The sequence below is a fragment of the Budorcas taxicolor genome, chromosome X (genome assembly GCF_023091745.1).
Source record: "Budorcas taxicolor isolate Tak-1 chromosome X, Takin1.1, whole genome shotgun sequence".
Lineage (NCBI taxonomy): Eukaryota > Metazoa > Chordata > Mammalia > Artiodactyla > Bovidae > Budorcas > Budorcas taxicolor.
Window position 1 is genome coordinate 57,150,032 of NC_068935.1, and position 19,694 is coordinate 57,169,725.

The 19,694-nt window shown below is 51.2% G+C and overlaps 1 protein-coding gene across 1 annotated transcript; it reads right to left on the reverse strand.

Moving 5' to 3' along the window:
- Positions 1-557: 557 nt before the first annotated feature.
- Positions 558-17,539, reverse strand: LOC128069450 (melanoma-associated antigen 10-like). Its single transcript, XM_052662644.1, has 2 exons — positions 17,483-17,539; positions 558-1,283 (listed from the first exon to the last, which is right to left on the reverse strand). Exons 1-2 carry the CDS (start codon positions 17,537-17,539, stop codon positions 558-560), a joined length of 783 nt encoding a protein of 260 aa, XP_052518604.1.
- Positions 17,540-19,694: the final 2,155 nt, after the last annotated feature.

The window sequence follows — 19,694 nt, forward strand, 5'->3', positions numbered from 1 at the left end:
ACTCCAATTGAACAGAGATAGTTTAGCTGTATAAAATGACAGACAAGAAGTACAGAGGAACTGACCTCAAATGTATTTTGTCTCTTAATTCTTACTAAGTAATATGATATTTCCAAAATAGTTATATTCCAAGTCCATGTAATCTTATTCAGGGTGACAAAATAAAATGAAAGTGTTCGCAATCACTTTTACAAAACAGCAAAACTCTTGTTCTTGAACTGGGTAAGCACAAACATACTGTGATCAACGTTACTGACATAGTTAGACACTGAGGCTTATTAAGCCTCCTATTAAAAGGAATAATATTTGAAACAATTCTAAAGGAAACAGAAATGAATCTCCATGTCATTGTAGAGAAGAGGAAGCCAAAGCTGCTACACACCTGTTCCCTCAACTGGCCCAGGCTGTCACGACTGAGAAGGCTAAATGTTCCCTCTTCCAACACAGAGGGAAGGATCAGCCTCCCTTCCTAACCCCAGGACAAGCTGCTGGATGCGGGCCTGAAAGGAGCCTGGCTGCTGCTCTGGCTCAGGGCCCCTCTTCCTCCTCCCTCACACCTATGCACACCGGGGTGGGAAGAACCTGGGACGCCTTCCATTGACCCTGTGCAGATAGTCCTTGACTTGCTGCTTGCTGGTCTCTGCATAGGCCCGGGGACCCCACAGGAACTCGTAACGAGCAGGGTGGCTGTAAGGCACCTGACGGTACTCCAGGTACCCTGCCTGCACCCACACTTGGGTCAGCAGCTCCTTGGGCTCCCCATAGATGCAGTGCTCTATCCCAGCAAATACCCCCATCATGCTGAGTGCTCCCCAGACCTTCTCCTCACAGAGCTGGTCCCCTGCTACGACAATCAGGCTCAGGACCGTCACCAGGAGGCCAGCCTTTGGTATGCTCTGCCCATCCCTCTGCATCTCATTGAGGGTGAGACCCAGGGTGGGGACCATGACATAGATGTGCTCTCTGTCGTCCACCTCTTTCATATCCACGCCAAAGGCCAGCTGCAGGCACTGTGTGGCTTTACGGAAGACCAGTGGGAAGTGGGCCTGGTTATCCCTGAGGACCCTATTCAGCATTTCAGCCTGGAAAATCGGCTCCTTGGTGCCATACTTGAGGAGCAGGAACTCCAGTAGTTCAGCCGTCATCACATTCACAGCCTGCTTGAACAAGACCTCCGCATCCACAGCGGCAGAGGAAGATGAGTCTGGAGGGAAGGAGGCCACAGGGGTTGAGGCATCCTCTGCCTCAGCCCCCAGGAGCTGCGCCTCCACTGGGCCCTGGGCCTGGATTTGGCCCTGAAGGTCTTCCTCAGAAGTGCAGAGCTCATTCGTCGGGACCACAGGCATGATGACTGGGGTCTTGTGCCCAGTGGGGGTGTGGCAGAGGGAAAATGGAGACCGCTGACCTGGGAAAGAGAAGAGAGTGTAAATGGTCTCAGTTCTGAAATGCGCCACGGGTGGCTCTGACTGAGGCCACTTACTGGTCTTCCTTGAGGGCTGCTCTTGGGCGTTACAGGGGCGCTCCTCCTTGGTGGTCAGTCCCCTGTCAAGTGAGGAAGAGAAATTCTGGCTCAGGGTGCAGCCAGTACAGCCCAAGGTTCTGGGGCCGACGAGGTGGGGGAATTAGGGCCTTTTGAGATCCCCTCTGTTCTGGGATTGGGAGCCCCTGTGCACACTCAGGACACCCGCCTCACCTTGACTCCTGGCACTTCCGTGACCTCAAACACAGACCTCAGATCTCCGCCGTCGCCTCCTGGTTCCTGGAGCCCCTATGGGACAAATGGAGGGGGCACCTCGGGGGTAGACTGTGGCACAGACGTAGGCCTTCTGTGCTGGTAGGAGGGGTTGACTCTATGAGGTCCCCCCAGATCTGGAGTGGCTAGTCCCATTGGGGCTCACATGTAGTGCTCACTTTTCCACTGGAATGGCCTGGACCTTCCCCCTTTGGGGGCCTGCAGGGAAACTCAGAACAAGTGCCAAGTCCGGACAGAAAGTGCTGAGGGGCCCCATATATGGCCGCACCTGCCTAGGGCCTCCCAGGGGTCCTAGGCTGGGGAGATGCTGGGTCACCTCTCCTCACGTCCTACCTGGTCTCCTAGCAGTGAACAGAGGGGCGGGGTCTGCTCAGTCTTCCCTCGGTATCCGGGGAGTCCAGCTTCTGCAGACCCGAAGCCTCCACCCTCTACCAGAACACCTCACCTTAAGCCCGCTAAGAGGTTAATAAGCTGCTCACCTCACTCTGGGGCCTCCAAGACCGCCACCCCCCCCAACCCCCCCCACCACCCCCACCGCCGCCACCGGCCCCCACCGCCCCCATCCCCACCCCCACCCCCACCGGCCCCCACCGCCCCCACCCCCCCACCAGCCCCCACCGCCCCCCATCGCTCCCACCCCCCCATCGCCCCCACCCCCCCCACCGGCCCCCACCGCTCCCACCCCCCCCACCGGCCCCCACCCCCCCCACCGCTCCCACCCCCCCCACCGGCCCCCACCCCCCCCACCGGCCCCCACCGCCCCCACCGCCCCCACCGCCCCCACCCCCCCCACCGGCCCCCACCGCCCCCACCCCCCGCCCAAGAGCAAGGATCCCTCCCTGCCTTAGGGGTCCTTCCCCAGTCCTTCACCGCATGGAGCCTAGACTCCAGGCAGGACCCGCGATTGTGCCGTCCGCCATGTTGAAACGCCGCCACATTCACCAGGGCCCCAGGCTCTCTGAGACCCGCATGTCAGGAAACCCTGCACATGGTCATCCCGCCCGGGGACTACCAGGGTCCCCTCTGTTCTGGGGTCGCGCTCCCCTCCTCCCTCACCTTGACTCCCGGTAGGACCTGGACTCTGTCCTCTCCCTACCTGAGACCCGGCTCCTCACACCAAGTCCCCAGTCTCTCTGAGACCCGCAGGTCAGGAAGTCAGACAGGCTTAGTGCGCTCTTCTCACCACAAGGGCTCCAGGGCCAACTACCGGGGTGGGGATCTATGGGGTTCCGTCGGTCCTCACGCAGGGGCCCCTCAGTCCTCCTTCAGGCACCTCACCTTGCCTCCAGTCAGGACCTGGGATTCTCGCCTCTCCCCAACTGCAGCCCCGGCCCCTCACACCAGGGGGCCCAGTGTCTCCAAGACCCGGATGTCAGGAAGTCTGCCCCTTGTTTCAGGAGCCCAGGCTGAGACCCGGATATCAGGAAGTGAGACCACGCATGTTGGGCTCAACCTATCCCAGGCCCAGGGTCCCCGCAGTCCTCCCTCAGGGTCCTCACCCAGACTCTTTCAGAACCTAAGATCCTCCCCTTCACCCTCTGAGGCCCCTCCCCTTACATCCAGTCTCCAGTGTCTCTGCGACCCTGTGCTCATGATGCCACCAGGGTCTCCCAGGGCTGACAGCAGGTGCCAGGACCTGTGGGGTTACCTGTGTCCTCCCTCAACGTCCTCATCTTGAGCCCTGGCAGGTCCGGGGATGTCCCTATGTTGACCGGAAGCAGGACCCTCACATCAAGGCCATCACTGACCTGAGACCCCGGGAGGAGACTGTGGACATGATATCAGGGCTCCAAGCCCAGGGCTTCCCAGAGCTGAGATGATCCCACAGGGGTTCCTCAACCCTCTTTCTCTTTGTCACCTTGACTCCCAGCTCACCTAGGCACCACCCTCAGCTGCCAACTTCGCTCGCCTTAGAGCCAGCATTCCCCCAAGCCAGGACCCCTGAGAGGCAAGCAAGAGAGGGGGCTCGTTCCCACAAGCCTGTCGGGGTCTCGCAGGGCTAAAAGCAGTGACGACCTGTATGTCCTGGGCTCCCAGTGGCCCCCTCAGGGTTCTACCTTGACTCCTAGCAGAGCTGGACTCCTTCACTCCGCTGACCTAAACACAAGCTCTGTGACCCAGGCCCTCATTTCACCCCCTCCAGCGGGGTCATTGACATCACATCTGGATGCCATACCCTGTGGTCCCCCATGGCTGTTGGGAGGGCCGCACATGTATCCCTTGGGGACCCTCTGTCCTCACCTCGAGTCTCTGCCAGACGTGGGCCCCTCCCTCTGTCCACATGAGACTGTGCCCTCAGACCGACTCTGACTCCCTGAGTCACTGAGGAAGTGGTGGGGGAGGTGGGGCTCGGCCTGACAGCCCGGACCAGAGTCTCCAGGAGTCCCAGTAGGAGTGGAGTTGTAGTCTATGAGAACCTCTGTTCCGGGGTGACTGGACCCCCTCATCCTCATTCAGCAGGGGGCCTCCTCAACACTCGAGAGAAGGCTGCAGTCCCAGGACAGATGCTGGATGGGGGCCTGCTGTGCCCATGACCATGGGGGAGCACAGGGAACCACATATCTTCCCGTGAGGGCCCCTCAGCAGTCACCGTACTTGGAAAACATTCTGTATAAAATATTTGGTTTTAGGTGAAGAGGCTGAATCATGGCAGGTGATTTAGGGGAACCGTTGGTTTGATGATTAGATAATATTACCTGTTGGTTGTTGTTCATTCGCTCAATCGTGTCCAACTCTTTGCAACTCCATGGACTGCAGCGTGCCAAGCGTCTGCATTGCAGGCAGATTCTTTTTCCATTGAGCCACCACATATATACTTAAATTGTTACAGAGTATCTGCTACTATGCTTCCATCTATCTCATACTCCCGTCCTATATTTAGTCTCTCCTTTGTATCTGTTGAGATAGTACTTTTTTAAGAAAGGTCAGGCCTTTGCTGGCTGGTAGTTATTTGCACAGACTCAGGAATCAGTTCAGTTCAGTTCAGTCACTCAGTTGTATCCAACTCTGCGACCACATGGACTGCAGCACGCCAGGCCTCCTTGTCCATCACCAACTCTCAGAGCTTACTCAAATTCATGTCCATTGAGTTGGTGATGCCATCCAACCACCTCATCCTCTGTCTTCCCCTAGTCCTCCCACCTTCGATCTTTCCCAGCCTCAGGTCTTTTCCAATAAGCCAGTCCTTTGCATCAGGTGGCCAAAGTATTGGAGTTTCAGCTTCAGCATCAGTCCTACCAATGAACATTCAGGACTGATCTCCCTTAGGATGGACTGGTTGGATCTCCTTGCAGACCAAGGGACTCTCAAGAGTCTTCTCCAACACCACAGTTCAAAAGCATCAATTCACCAGGGAAACCCAAAGCTCAGAAAATGTCAAGGCTGCAGTGATGCCCAGTCCTTCCTCTGCACCCTCATGTTCCACTGGGTTTTACTTCAGCAGGATCAGGTTCTGGTTGTAATTCAATTCACTTTCACTCCCTCCAGGAGTCTGCATCTGGAAACAAGGCTGTGTGTGTGCTAAGTCTCTACAGTCCTGTCTGACACTCTGTGACCCCACGGACTGTGTAGCCCACCAGGTTCCTCTGTCCATGGGATTCTCCAGGCAAGAATACTGGAGTGAGTTGCCATTTCCTACAATGGGGGATCTTCCTGACCCAGGGAACAAACTTGACGCTCTCATGTCTCCTGCATTGGCAGGTGGGTTCTTCACCACTAGCACCACCTGGGAAGCCGCAGAAACCAGGCTAGTCCTGCTCTATCATCCACCTCCTGGCAGCCCAGATCCAGATCCGTGCACCAGCCACTCCCCAGGCAGTTAGAGACCTGCCTAGCACATCCTGAGACAGCCACTTCCTGGAACGGGGCCCTCGGTGCCCAGCACTTGTGGTAGCAATTGCAGTCCACATCGGGCTCCTCAGATTCCGCTCACATGCCCAGAGACAAGGGTGCTGCCTGCTGCTCTGTGCAGGGTGAGAGCCCTCACTGGCAGCACGCTGAGCACAGCCTGGGCTGCTCTGCCTCCTCACTCAAGTACTTCTGATTGTGCTGCTCATCCCAGTGATTCCTCGAAATCCAACAAATTGTGCCAGACCTGCTCATACAGCAGTGAATGGAAGGGGCAGAGGCTGACTTTAAGGAGTGCCCATCTGAGGATTCCAGATCGGGTTGAAACAAGCCTTGAATTCTCCCCGAATCCTCATCCTTCTGCTGTGGCAGGATATTTGGGGATGTTGACCAACAGACCCATGTGTTCTGCTCTCACCCCAGGAGTTAGGGTCAAAGGTGGGAGGATGATAGAAATCCCAGGTCCGAAGAACTTGTGATCTCTTGCTGGACTGTACCCTGGGCAGTGTTCAGTCTTAGAAGTCCTCTCCCACCAGCACAGCTCTGCTGCAGAATTGCCAGAGGCAGCCCCCTGTGCTTCCTGTGGCACTAAAGTAGCATAGGAAAGCAGCTGAATTTACCTGTGCCCCCAAGAAGAAGTTGTGATTGTGGCAGAGAAAGAAAAAGTCACCCTCCAAAGGATGTTGCTGTGGCTGGTGTAGCTAGGAACCAGGCTAGGATGACGGCACCCCATTGGAAGCCAGCATGAAGATGTGCTGTCTTTGAGGGCCACGTGGGATGCACTGCTACATCACAGTACAGTGGATGCTGGCGTGTACAGTGGCCAATGACAGGGGCCAGATTCTCTGTTTCTCCAGATGCCATGAAACTGAGCCTGACAGAATTTAGGTGATAGCCTGCTAGGAGGAGGAAATCCCAAGTTGCTGGATAGCAATCATTAGTCATTAGTAAGAAGTAACTGGAGCAATGTGGAATTAAAATGTCTGTTCTCTGGTGGAGTCGAGGTTCCAGATAGGGCTCGTTTGTGGTAGGTCGAATTCTATATGGCCTCCAAGTTTTCTACCCCCCCAGTATATACGTCTTTGTATAATCCCTTCTCCTTGAATCTATGTTGTATGGGTGGAATGGACTACTTGTTTGTCAACAATAGTGTGTGGGGAAGGTGTAGGAATTTTTGCAGATACGATTAAGGTCCCTAATCAGATGACTTTCACTTAATCAAAATGGAGATTATCCTGGGTGATTCTGACCTCATCAGGTGAATCTTACAAAAGAGGGCCAGGCTTTCCCTGCAGTTAGAGAGATTCCCCTTGCTGGCCTTGATGAAGTAGACTACCATGTGAGAGAACCTGTAAGAGGGCCGTGTGGCAAGGAACTGTAACTGGTATCTAGGAGCTGAGAGCAATCTTTGGCTGATGGCCAGCAAGAAAATGAGGACCTCAGTCCTATACCCCAAGAAACTGAACTCTGTCAACAATATGAATAAGTTGGAAGAGAACCCAGGGCCTCAGATGAGAACATAGCCCTGGCTAGCACATCGACGGCAGCTTTGTGAAACCCTGAGCAGAAGACCCAGTTAAGCTGCACCCAGACTTCTGACCCAGAAGCTATGAGCTAATAAATGGGTGGTCTTTACAGCCACTGAGACTGTGGTTACACAGCACTTATTGGTCCTTCTTCATTCATCGAAGACTCAGGCACCTGGCTCACTGGTGTCCTTGGCGTCATGAGTCCTGCCATCATCCTGGGTGATTTTAGTGTCTACCTGGGCAGCTCATGCTACTCATAGCTCCTTGACTTCTTCCTTGCCTCTGACAATCTCTCTTCTCTGCACCTCAGCTCCCCACCTGCACGGCCACATTCTAGACTTTCCATTTTCAGGATCTGCTCCACCTCAAACATCTTAAACTTTGGGATCCCACTTTGACTAAAATCAGTTCTCTCATGCCCTCACTCTTAACCACTGTCACCCAAACTGCTCTCTCATGAGTCCCCTGCATTCGCTCTCACTCTTGTCCTTCTGCTGCTACTTCCCAGCAAAATAATAACAAAACCAATAGAATTATGCCAGTTGGTGCAAGTAAATTTTCTATTTTAACTTACCTTCAGCATAGCTCATCAATCTCATTGCATTTTAAAATGTTTTTAAGTTGTATTTCTTTTCAGGGCTACTGTGACTAAATGCCACAAACTAGGTGGCTTAGAACAACAAAAATGTATTCTCTTACTATATGGAAGCAGGAAGTCTGAAATCAAGGTATTCGCAGAGCTTCGCACCTTCTGAAACCAGTAAGAGAAGGATCTTTCCTTACCCCATCCAGCTGCTGATGGTTTCCTGGCAATTTTTGCTCTTCATTGTCTTGTTGATGCATCATTCCAATCCTCCACCTTCAGGTGGACATTTCCTTTCTGTATGTGCCTGCCTTCTGTGTGGAAATTTCCCCCTTTTATAAGGACATCAGTCACATTAGGTTACATCCCACCTTACTGACCTGATTTTACCTTGATTACCTCTGTAAAGACCCTATTTCCAGATAAGGTCACATGTTGAAGTATTAGGGATGAGGACTTCAACAACTCTTTTTAGGGGCAGAGGGTTGTGGGCAGACACAATTCAACCCGGAATGAAGTCAGAGAGAATAAAAGGCACAGAATACAAATCAAAGGTCCTATGCCCTTCCCATCAGCATCCCTTTCTCATTTTCAGTGTTTCTAGTTTCAGTTTGTCTGATGGTTTGCCTCAACCTTTGTGATACTGTGCTTCTATCTATATTAACTTTTTTATGTAGTTCTCAACTTTAGACATTCTCTACTGACTGCCTGCTGTGCTAGATGACATTACAGTTAACTTATCCTTTGGTCTTTTTAAGTTTATATTTTAAGTTTTTGATTGTGGTAGTTGATCAAGCATACACAGAAGTAAAGAGTATAATAAAACTCACATGCACATCACTGAAGTTTATCAGTTATTAACTCATGACCCATTTCTTTTCATCTCTCTCCCTACCATTTTCCCTTTTCCTCAATTTTTTTCTTTTTGAAAAATATTTCCTTGAGTGCATCAAGTCTTAGTTGTGCCACATGGGCTCTTTGTTGTGGATGTGTGATCTTTTGATGTGACATGCAGGCTTAGCTGCTGTATAGCTTGTGGAATCTCACTTCCCTGACCAGGAATCAAACCCATGTCCCCTGTATTGGAAGGCAAATTCCTAACCACTGGATCATGAGGGAAGTCCCACATTTCTGAGTTTTACAGATACTGTAACTACCCCTAGAAGGAAAAGGCGGACTGCCTGATGACCTGACTGCAGCCATGCCATAAAATGCTTCATCTTGAGCCAGTACTGAAAGTTTGTCCCTGTGAGCCGTGAATGACGCCAGGATTCCTGGCCTGCAGAGAGGAATTCGATCCAGGGCCAGCGAGGAGGCTTGATCTCTCAGAGCTTCTGTGTAGTAAAGTTTTATTAAAGTATGAAAGAGATAGAGAAAGCTTCTGACACAGACATCAGAAGGGGGCAGAAAGAGTACACTCTTGTTAGTTTATAGCAAGAAGTTATATACCTATTGAAAAGTGAAAAGTGAAAGTGAAGTCACTCAGTCATGTCCGACTCTCTGAGACCCCATGGATTGTAGCCCAGGGAATCTTCCAGGCAAGAGTACTGGAGTGGGTTGGCATTTCCTTCTCCAGGGGATCTTCCTGACCCAGGGCTCAAGCTGGGGTCTCCCACATTGCACGCAGAGGCTTTACCTCTGAGCCATCAGGGAAGCCCTATCAGCAAGCTGCTCATTAGAGACAGGAATGCCTCAAAACTGAGAGAGTGGCACCAGGCCCCTCAGGCACAACATGCATTTGGAGATAGCATTGGCACAAGGTGAGTCATCCTGGGCCATAAAACAATTGACATGAATCTTGAAGAAAGGCTGGTTTCCAAACAAATACATAGTTTCATTAACATAGCTTAAGTGAACATTTCCATGAGTAAAACATACTGGTTTGTTGAGCCATTATCCCCTCTGAGTCTTGGGTGGAACCTACTTGAAGAAAGACAGAGTTTAAAGTAAATAATGAAATAAGTTCAATAACATTGCTTAAGAGAAATATTTCCATAGGAAAAACACATTGCTTAACTAAAGGTTTGAGAAAAGTTAAGTTCAGGTGGTAACAGGTATCATCATGGAAATCTGGAATTGTAAAAGAATCCTCCTTTTACTCTTGTATATAGAAGGGAAAAAAAGCCTGACACTTGTTGTTTGTTTCCTCCTGCCCCTTAAGAGAGGAGGAAAAAAAATTCTGACACTTGCCCGAGTCCACAGGTCAGAAATCAGAGGAGGTCCAGGCAGTGCCAGGGGTCAAGGTGAGTAGGTTCCCCTGAGTGTGCACCAGTGACTACCCGTCCCAGAACAGAGGGGGCCCCAGAAGGCCCTAATCCCCAACTGTGCCAGCCCTTCAACCTCAAGCTGTGCTGGCTGCCCCCTGGGGAGCCACCTCACATCCTCCTTTGGGTAGCCAGGGTTCAGAGTGCTCAGGAGGAACTCCTCTATGAGGTCCGAGAGCACGCCTCAGGCGGAGACCTATAAGTGGCCTGAGTCAGACCACCCACGGTGGGTTTCTCAGCCGAGGCCACTGACAACCCCCCTCTCCCGCAGGCCCATGGTCCCCATCTGTCCCCCTGCTTCACTCCTATCTGCAGTTCGACCCCGGTGATCGTGCCTGGGTTGCATGAGCTCCACCAGCCTGAGAGACTCTTTCAGGATCCAAAGGGGATGAGGGTCTGATGCAGGCACACTTCATTTTGGGTGAGGAGGAGGAGGAGGTGGAGGACGAGGAGGAGGAGCAGGTGGAGGAAGGAGATGCAGCTTCCCCCTCCTCCTCTCTCCTGGTCTGGGGCACCCTGGAGGAAGTGGCTGCTGCTGCAACAGCCAGTCTCCCCCAGAGCCCTCTGGGTGTCTGGCCCTCTGCCACTGTCACGGCTGCCACTCTAGGGAGCCAATTTGAAGACCATGGCCTCAGTAGGCAAATTGAAGTATCAGGAAGCTCACGTGACCAGGGAGGTGACAGGCCCTTGGTCCGAGATGCACTACGGATGAAGAAGAATGAGCTGGTATGATTCCTGCTCAGCAGGTATCTCGCCAAGGAGCCACTCACAAAGGCAGAAGTGCTGAAGAGTGTCCTCCAAGATTACCAGGACTACTTCCTTGTGGTCCCCAGTCAAGCCTCAGAGTACCTGCAGCTGGTCTTTGGTTTGGAGGTGAAGGAGGTGGACCCCAGTGAGCACACCTATATCCTGGTCCCCACCCTGGGCCTCACCCTCAAAGAGATGCCGAGGGATGGGCAGGGGTTGCCCAAGGCCGGCCTCCTGGTGGTGATCCTGTGCCTGATCACTGTGGAGGACAACCATGCCCCTACAGAGGAAATCTGGGGAGCACTCAGCAGGATGGGAGTGTGTCCCGGGAGGGAGCACTACATCTATGGGGAGCCCAGGGAGCTGCTGACCCACGTGTGGGTGCGGGAGGTGTACCTGGAGTGCCAGCAGGTGTTTGACGGTGACTCTGCTCGCTACGAGTTCCTGTGGGGTCCCCGGGCCTATGCGGAGACCGGCAAGTTTAAAGTCCTGACGTATCTGGACAGAGTCAGTTGAAGGGGTCCCAGCTCCTTCCAGCCCCTCTGCAGAGGCTGTGAGGGAGGAGAAAGGGGGACTCTGAGCCAGAGGAGCAGCGAGGTTCCTTCCTGGCCCACGTCCAACACCTCGTCCGGCGGGGCAGGAGGGGAAGCTGATCCTTCCCTCTGTGATTGAAGAGGGAGCGGTCAGCCTTCTCAGCAGTGAGAGCCCGGGCCCGTTGGGGGAACCCAGTGTGTGGCATCTTCGTGTTCCTGTTCTCTACAGTGACATGGAGACTCATCTCTGTTTTCTTTAGGAATTTTTCAAATGTTATTCCTTTCGATAGAAGACACTGTGTTCCAGTTTCTAACTATGTCAGTGACGTTGATCACAGTGTGTGTGTACTTTGCCAGTTGAAGAACAAGAATTTTCCTGTTTTATAAAAGAAATTGGAAATGCTTTCATTTTATTTCGTGGTCCTGCACAGAATAACATGGAATTAGAGTTAGAATGATTTTGGAAATGTGAATTTATTTAGCAGTGATATAGTTGGTGGAAGAATTAGAAAATAAAAAGTGAGAGTGAATTCTTTCTTCTTTTACTTTTTGTGTGTCATTTTGTACAGCTAAGGGATCTTGGTTTGCTTGGATTCGCCTGGGTTATCTAAGGAAGTAGCAATTAATCTGAGTCAAGCAGCCCACTCCTCCCCAGCTCATTTATTCCAAAGACCTTTACAGAGCCTCTGCTCCATGAAAAGCCCTTGTTAGCAGTGGGGACACTGGGAGAAGCAGGACACCCCCACACCTGGAGCGATGATCTAGGAGGCACAGTCACATGAGGTGTGTTGTGGGAGTGAGGGGAAACTCTGAAATGGGACATTGCTGTGAGGTGTCCTCTTGGATCTTGGATAAACCCCAGAGAGATCTCTTTCTGGGGTAGGATGGAAGAAGTCCTGGCTCATGTTGCATTGCTGCTGACCGCAGGGATTGAGTAGGTGTTTTCTATCCCATATCTGCTAGGCATCCTGCAGAACTCAGGTCACACACCCTTGCAGTGATGCCCAGAAATCGGTGTTAAGTAGCTTTTAATTATCTTGACTGTAGTTGGGCATTAAAATCAAAGACTCAAACTTTGTTGGTAGAGCAATGATGAAAAGTAAGGGTAGGGATGGAAGACCAACTGGGACACAGGCAAAGAGTGGTTCATGCTTCTATTTCCTGGAGCAACTTGGGTCCTGCTAGAACACTCCTCCACACCCAAACTTCACAGGTGCTCTAACTGGAAATGGAGCTTCCTAGGTAGTTCATATGATGAAGAATCTGCTTGCATAGTGGGAGACCCGAGTTCAATCCCTGGTCAGGAAGATCCCCCTGGAGAAGGACATGGCAACCGACTCCAGTATTCTTGCCTGGAGAATTCCGTGGACAGAGTAGCCTGGCAAGCTACAGTCAATTGAGTGACAGAGTCAGACATGGTTGAGGAACTAACCCTATAGTATAAGTTGAAAATTTTCTTAGTGTATTTATGAAACATCCTGTTTGCTACTGAGGAATTCCACATCCTCACTTCAGTTCAGAAACTCAGTCGTGTCCGAAAATTTGCGATCCCATGAACCGCAGCACACCAGGGCTCCCTGTACATCATCAACTCCTGGAGTCCACCCAAACCCATGTGCATTGAGTCGGTGATGCCATCCAACCATCTCATCTTCTGTAGTCCCCTTTCCTCCTGCCCTCAATCTTTCCCAGCATCAGGGACTTTTCAAATGAGTCAGCTCTCCACATCAGGTGGTCAAAGTATTGGAGTTTCTGCTTCAACACCAGTCCCTCCAATGAACACCCAGGACTGATCTCCTTTAGGATGGACTGGTTGGATCTCCTTGCAGTCCAAGGGACTCTCAAGAGTCTTCTCCAACACCACAGTTCAAAAGCATCAACTCTTCGGAGCTCAGCTTTCTTTATAGTCCAACTCTCACATCCATACATGACTACTGGAAAAACCATAGCCTTGACTAGATGGACCTTTGTTGGCAAAGTGCTTTTGAATATGCTATCTAGGTTGGTCATAACTTTTCTTCCAAGGAGCAAGTGTCTTTTAATTTCATGGCTGCAATCACCATCTGCAGTGATTTTGGAGCCCAGAAAAATAAAATTAGCCACTGTTTCCATTGTTTCCCCATCTATTTGCCATGAAGTGATGGGACCAGATGACATGATCTTAGTTTTCTGAATGTTGAGCTAAGCCAACTTTTTCACTCTCCTCTTTCGCTTTCATCAAGAGGCTTTTTAGTTCCTCTTCGCTTTCTGCCATAAGGGTGGTGTCATCTGCATATGTGAGGTGATTGGTATTTCTCCTGGCAATCTTGATTCCAGCTTGTGCCTCTTCCAGTCCAGCGTTTCTCATGATGTACTCTGCATATAATTTAAATAAGCAGGGTGACAATATACAGCCTTGAGGTACTCCTTTTCCTATTTGGAACCAGTCTGTTGTTCCATGTCCAGTTCTAAATGTTTCTTCCTGACCTGCATACAGGTTTCTCAAGAGGCAGGTCAGGTGGTCTGGCATTCCCATCTCTTTCAGAATTTTCCCACAGTTTATTGTGATCCACACATTCAAAGGCTTTGGCATAGTCAATAAAGCAGAAATAGATGTTTTTCTGGAACTCTCTTGCTTTTTCCATGATCCAGTGGATGTTGGCAATTTGATCTCTGGTTCCTCTGCCTTTTCGAAAACCAGCTTGAACATCTGGAAGTTCACGGTTCACGTATTGCTGAAGCCTGGCTTGGAGAATTTGGAGCATTACTTTACTAGCATGTGAGATGAGTGCAATTGTGCGGTAGTTTGAGCATTCTTTGGCATTGCCTTTCTTTGGGATTGGGATGAAAACTGACCTTTTCCAGTGCTGTGGCCACTGCTGAGTTTTCCAAATTTGCTGGCATATTGAGTGCAGCACTTTCACAGCATCATTTGGTAGGATTTGAAATAGCTCAACTGGAATTCCATCACCTCCACTAGCTTTGTTCATAGTGATGCTTCCTAAGGCCCACTTGACCTCACATTCCAGGATGTCTGGCTCTAGGTGAGTGATCACACCATCATGATTATCTGGGTTGTGAAGACCTTTTTTACAGTTCTGTGTATTCTTGCCACCTCTTCTCAATATCTTCTACTTCTGTTGGGCCCACAAGTCCTTGATTAATGGCCAATTACAAAAGAAGGTATTTTAAAGCTCATTAACACCTTGGGTTCTGGATCCCCGGTACCAGGAAAGAGAGGGTAGTTCCATGGATTTTTTGGGCATCACTCCAAGGGAGTGTGACCAAAGTTCTGCAGGATTCCTAGAAGATATGGTGTGGAAAACACCTCCTTTGCCCCTGTGGTCAACAGCAATGTGACAAGTGCTGGAAGCCAGTGTGAGGAATCCCGCCCATTGCAAGGTCATGAGGAAGGAAGCTGACATACGCAAGGCGTGATCAGACGTCAGGGGCCCCCCTGGAAATTCCTAAGCATGTACCCCAAAAAAAAAAAAAAAAAAACAAAAACAAAAATCTGTCGGCCTTTGTACTCTGCTTTTCCACTTTTCTGATATTCTCTGGAAAAAAGTCAACTCAGAGCTTTAGTCTTCTGCATTTGAAAGGGATGTTTCAGTTAAACCCCCTCTGATTGCTCTCTAGCTTGCCTAACAGGTTCCCCGGACCTCTTACAGCTTGTGAATTGCTTACAGACCCCCAACTGCCAGAGGCACAAAGCTTAAAAGCCTCTTAAAGATACAGAGCCTTTTCTAAAGAGTTAAAAATCATATTGGTGATGGGTTTTCACTGTTGACTCAATGATTGTTGCCAGGCCTCCATATTCTTTATCTTTTAACACCTGAAGGATATTAATCAATGTAATTGGGATATAGAAAAAGGAATATAGTAATTTTGATGTTAGCAACACTAGACTTTTGAGTTAATTACTTTTCCTTTGTTATAAATCACTGTACTCCTTTCACTTGTTATAAACTGCTGTATCTTTGCTATGTAAGAATGTAACTTTATTTAGTGCTTTCTGAGATTGGCACCAGACTTTGGGAAGATCAACACAAATAAGTCTTCTAGTTAACAAGCCCTTATCAGAAAAAAAGGCTGTAAAATGTTAATTGGCCCTTCTTAGCCAGAAGATGATGTAAATCACCTAAGACTTGTGTATACAATTAGGTATGCAGAGAGAGAAGCCTGGTTGTGATAAGAGTCTGGACTGCTAACGCTGCATAACTTTGTGTTACCCATTGATCCCCATGTTTTATCAAAAATATAAAAAGCCTTCTGAACAATAAAGGATTGGACCAGTTTCTCGGACTAGTCTCTCGGCCTAGTTTCTTGGGAATCTGGCTCCCCCCTGTGTCTCTTTCTCTCTCCTTTTCTCCCTTTCCCTCCCTCTGCTCTTTACTCTAATTTCAGGCTGAATTCCCATCTGGGGCGCGGAGGCTCACCAAGTCTACTTACTTGCCCTGGCTGTTAAGACCCGCGCAAAAGGGAGCCTAAGGCGAGGCACCCTTAGATATTCAAGCGAGCGCTGGTGGCCTAATGCAGATGGTGCAAATTCCTTGTCTGGAATTTTATTGGTCTTCCGTGTAATCCAAGTTATTCAGCCCTCTTCCTCCACTTAATTTTCCTACTACACTATTTCTTCCTAATCTAATCTTATATTAATAAATAAATAAGTTTTTTCCTCACCAACTCCATCCACCCTTCAAATTCCCTGGATCCACCGGGGCTGGACCCCAGCAGACAAGAGCCAGGACCCCTTTCCTTCCTGCCCCAGAAAGAGATCTCTTTGGGATTTATCCAAGATGCAAAAGGATACCTTACAGCAATGATCCCTTTCAGACATTCCCATCACCCCTAAGGCACAATGCAATATTGAGGGGTGCCACCATGCAGCCTCATCACAATCACCTCTCACAGAAAGAACCCAACTTCCCAAAGCCCCAAAGCACCCTGGTTCATGCACCAACCCCAGGGTGCTCCTCCTGGAGCCCCACCTTGTGTTGCCTTGTTCTGTGGGGCTAGGGGACGTCTCTCCAGCTTCCTTGTGTGGCTCTTGCTCAGACCATCGCTTGAGGTGTGGGTGTGTCCTGCTCCCTCTTGTGTCCTCACTGCTAACACAGCCTTTCAGGGAGCAGAGGCTCTAAAGGTTTTCAGAATAAATGAGCCAGTGGGGAAGGCTCAGATTAATTGTCTGCTACTTCCTTAAATAACCCAGACAAATCCAAATAAACAGAGAAAACTTAGTTTTTGAGAGTGATAACCCAAAAGGACAGAAACATGAATTCACTATGATCACCTTTATTATTATCTAAATCTTCCCCCATCAATATTGCTGCTAGGTAAGCTCACGTTTCCAAAACAGTTGTAGTTCCAATGTATCCCTTTCAGGGTCACAAAACAAAATGGAAGACTTCCCCATCTCTTTTACAAAAGAGCAAACTCTCTTGTACTTGAACTGGGTAACTACAAACATTTTGATCATCCTCACTCACAAACTAAGACATTAAATGTTATTTAGCCTTCTATTCAGAGAAGGCAATGGCAACCCACTCCAGTACTCTTGCCTGGAAAATCCCATGGATGGAGGAGCCTGGTAGGCTGCAGTCCATGGGGTCACGAAGAGTCGGACATGACTGAGCGACTTCACTTTCACTTTTCTCTTTCATGCATTGGAGAAGGAAATGGCAACCCACTCCAGTGTTCTTGCCTGGAGAATCCCAGGGACAGGGAAGCCTGGTGGGCTGCCATCTATGGGGTCGCACAGAGTCAGACATGACTAAAGTGACTTAGCAACAGCAGTAGCAGCAGCCTTCTATTAAACTATCAAAGTTTGAAATTTTTCTAAAGAAAACAGAGATGAATCTCCATGTCATTGTAGATAGAGGAACACAAAGATACTACACAGCGGTTCCCCCAGCTGGCCCGGGCCCTCACTTCTGAGAAGGCTGACTGCTCCCTCTTCAGTCACATAGGGAAGGATCACTTGGCTGCTGCTCTGGCTCAGGCCCCCTCTTCCTCCTCCCTTGCAGCCTCTGCAGACAGGGGTAGGAAGGCCCTTAAAGCCTTGTGGTTGACCCTGGGCACAAACGCCATGACTTGCCACTTGCTGGTCTCCCCATAGGCCCGGGGACCCCACAGGAACTAATAGTGGCCAGGGTGGCTGCCCCCGCTCCAGGAGCAGAGGAGGCCTAGAGAGATGCAGCCTCCCCCACCTTGGCCCCAGAGAGCTGCGCCTCCACCACACCCTGGGCCTTGCCTGGGTCCTGAAGGTCTTCCTTGTGCTTGCTTGGCTTGCTCAGCTCACCCATCTCAACCACAAGCGTGATGGCTGGGATCAAACCACAGACAGGAGTGAGGCAGGCGACAGATGGGGACCACGGGCCTCGGCTGAGAATCGTACCTGGGATGGTCTGACATAGGCCACTTAAAAGTCTCCTCTTGAGGGGTCCCCTCAGTCCTCCATCAGTGTCCTCACCTAAACTCCTTCAGAACCTAAGAGTCTCCCCTCCAATCTCTGAGGCCCCGCCCCTTATATCACGTCTTCAATGTCCCTGAGATCGTGTGCTCACGCAGCCACCAGAGTCGCCCCGGGCTTGACAGCAGGTTCCTGGACCTGTGGGGTTCCCTGTGTCCTCCCTCAAGGTGCTCATCTTGAGCCCTGGCAGGTCCAGGGATGCCCCTTGTGTTGACCAGAGGTGGGACCCTCACACCAAGCCATCACTTCACTGAGACCCCAAAGGGAAGTCTGTGGGCATGACATCAGGGCTCCAAGCCCATGGGCTTCCCAAGCTGAGACGATGCCCCTGGCCATCCTCAACCTTCTTTCTGCTTATCACTTTGACTCTCAGCAAGCCTGGGTACTACCCTCTCTATGCTGACTTTTCTCCCCTTAAAATCAGGCCCTCCCTAGCCAGGACCCCTGAGAGGCAAGCAGGAGTAGGGGGCTCATTACCCCAACCCTGCCAGGGTCTCCCAGGCTGAGAGCAGTGATGACCTGGATTGTCCTGGGACCCCAGAGCCCCCCTCAGGGTTCTAGCTTGACTCCTAGCACAGCTGGGCTCCTTCACTCTGGTGACCTGAATCCGGGCACCTGACCCAGGCCCTCACTTCACTCCCATCGGGATCAGTGACATAACCTCTGGATGCCACGCCTCAGGGTCCCCCAGGGCTGTCGGGAGGGCCGCACATGCATCCCCTGGGAACCCTCAGGGTCCCACAGGACATGGGGCACCTCCTTCTGCCCACCTGAGACTGCACCCCAAAGACCAAGCCTCTGAATCCCTGAATTCACTGAGGAAGTGAGGGTGCTTTGGGGTCTCAGCCTGACAGCCCAGACTGGGGCACCCAGGAGGCCCAGTAGGGGTGGAGTTGTATTCTATGGGGCCCTATGTTCCGGGGTGCCTGGACCCTCTCATCGTCTCTCAGGAGGGGGCCTCCTTAACCCTTGAGAGAAGGCTGCAGTCCCCAGCACAAGATGCTGGATGGGGGACTTCTGCACCCTGATAGTCAGGGATCACAGGTAACCACTCACCTTCCCATGGGGGCACCTCAGCAGTCACCAGACTTTGTAACTTTTGCATTAAAGATGTTGTTTTAGCCAAAGAGGGTGAGGAGTGGCAGGTGAGTTAGCAAGAATTCAGCAGCTTGGAGATGGCCTTGGCCACTCGTAGTGACTTCACACTCCTCCTCTGTGGGGTATCTCCAGGGTCGTCTCCTGGTGACTCTCTTCCACTTCTCTGCATGGATGCCCCTCCACGGGCCCTTCTTGTGCAGAGTGGTCAGAGGGGCTCTTGGAAGCCAAGAACTCCTTTGTTTTGGGTTCTAAGTCCTCACTGGTTGGGCGACCTTAGACTCTTCTACCAGGAAGGAGAGACATTCGGGAGGATGGTGGGTGGCTGACCTGCCCTGCCCCTGGGGCCCCCTGAGGGCCAAGGACTCAGCCTCACTGCAGTCCAGCTCAGCCCCCATGATGGCCTGGCAGCTCCCAGCCCCCCTAGAACCCCCCAAAGCACTGCTCGGAGGCTGGAGGTGCTGCCTGAATGAGACTTGGGCATCCCCAGGTTTGCTGAGGGCAGGGGCATGCAAAAAAGGCAGTCCTCGGGCCTGTTGTCCAGACACCAGCGAGCCCCCAGACTGAACACCCACAGACCTCGAGCAGGGACCACAGGCTCCAGCCCTGTGCATCTCAGGACAGGAAGGGCTCTTTTGGGGCCCCCGACAAGGGGAGGCCTAATTTCTCCTCATCTGTCAAGTGAGGAGCCTGCTGGACAGTGTCCGTGTTTCCATGAAGCCACTCCTTCAGGCTCTTGTCAAGCCCTTGATGGGTCTTTCCAATGAGCGGGTGCAAAGCATCTGAGGGGCTTCCCTGGGTGTGTACGAGGTACCTGTTTGTGCTGGAGGCAGGCGGCCATCTGTCTTGCCTTCCCAAGCAAGCAGCTGCCTGATGGGACTCAAATGCTCAGC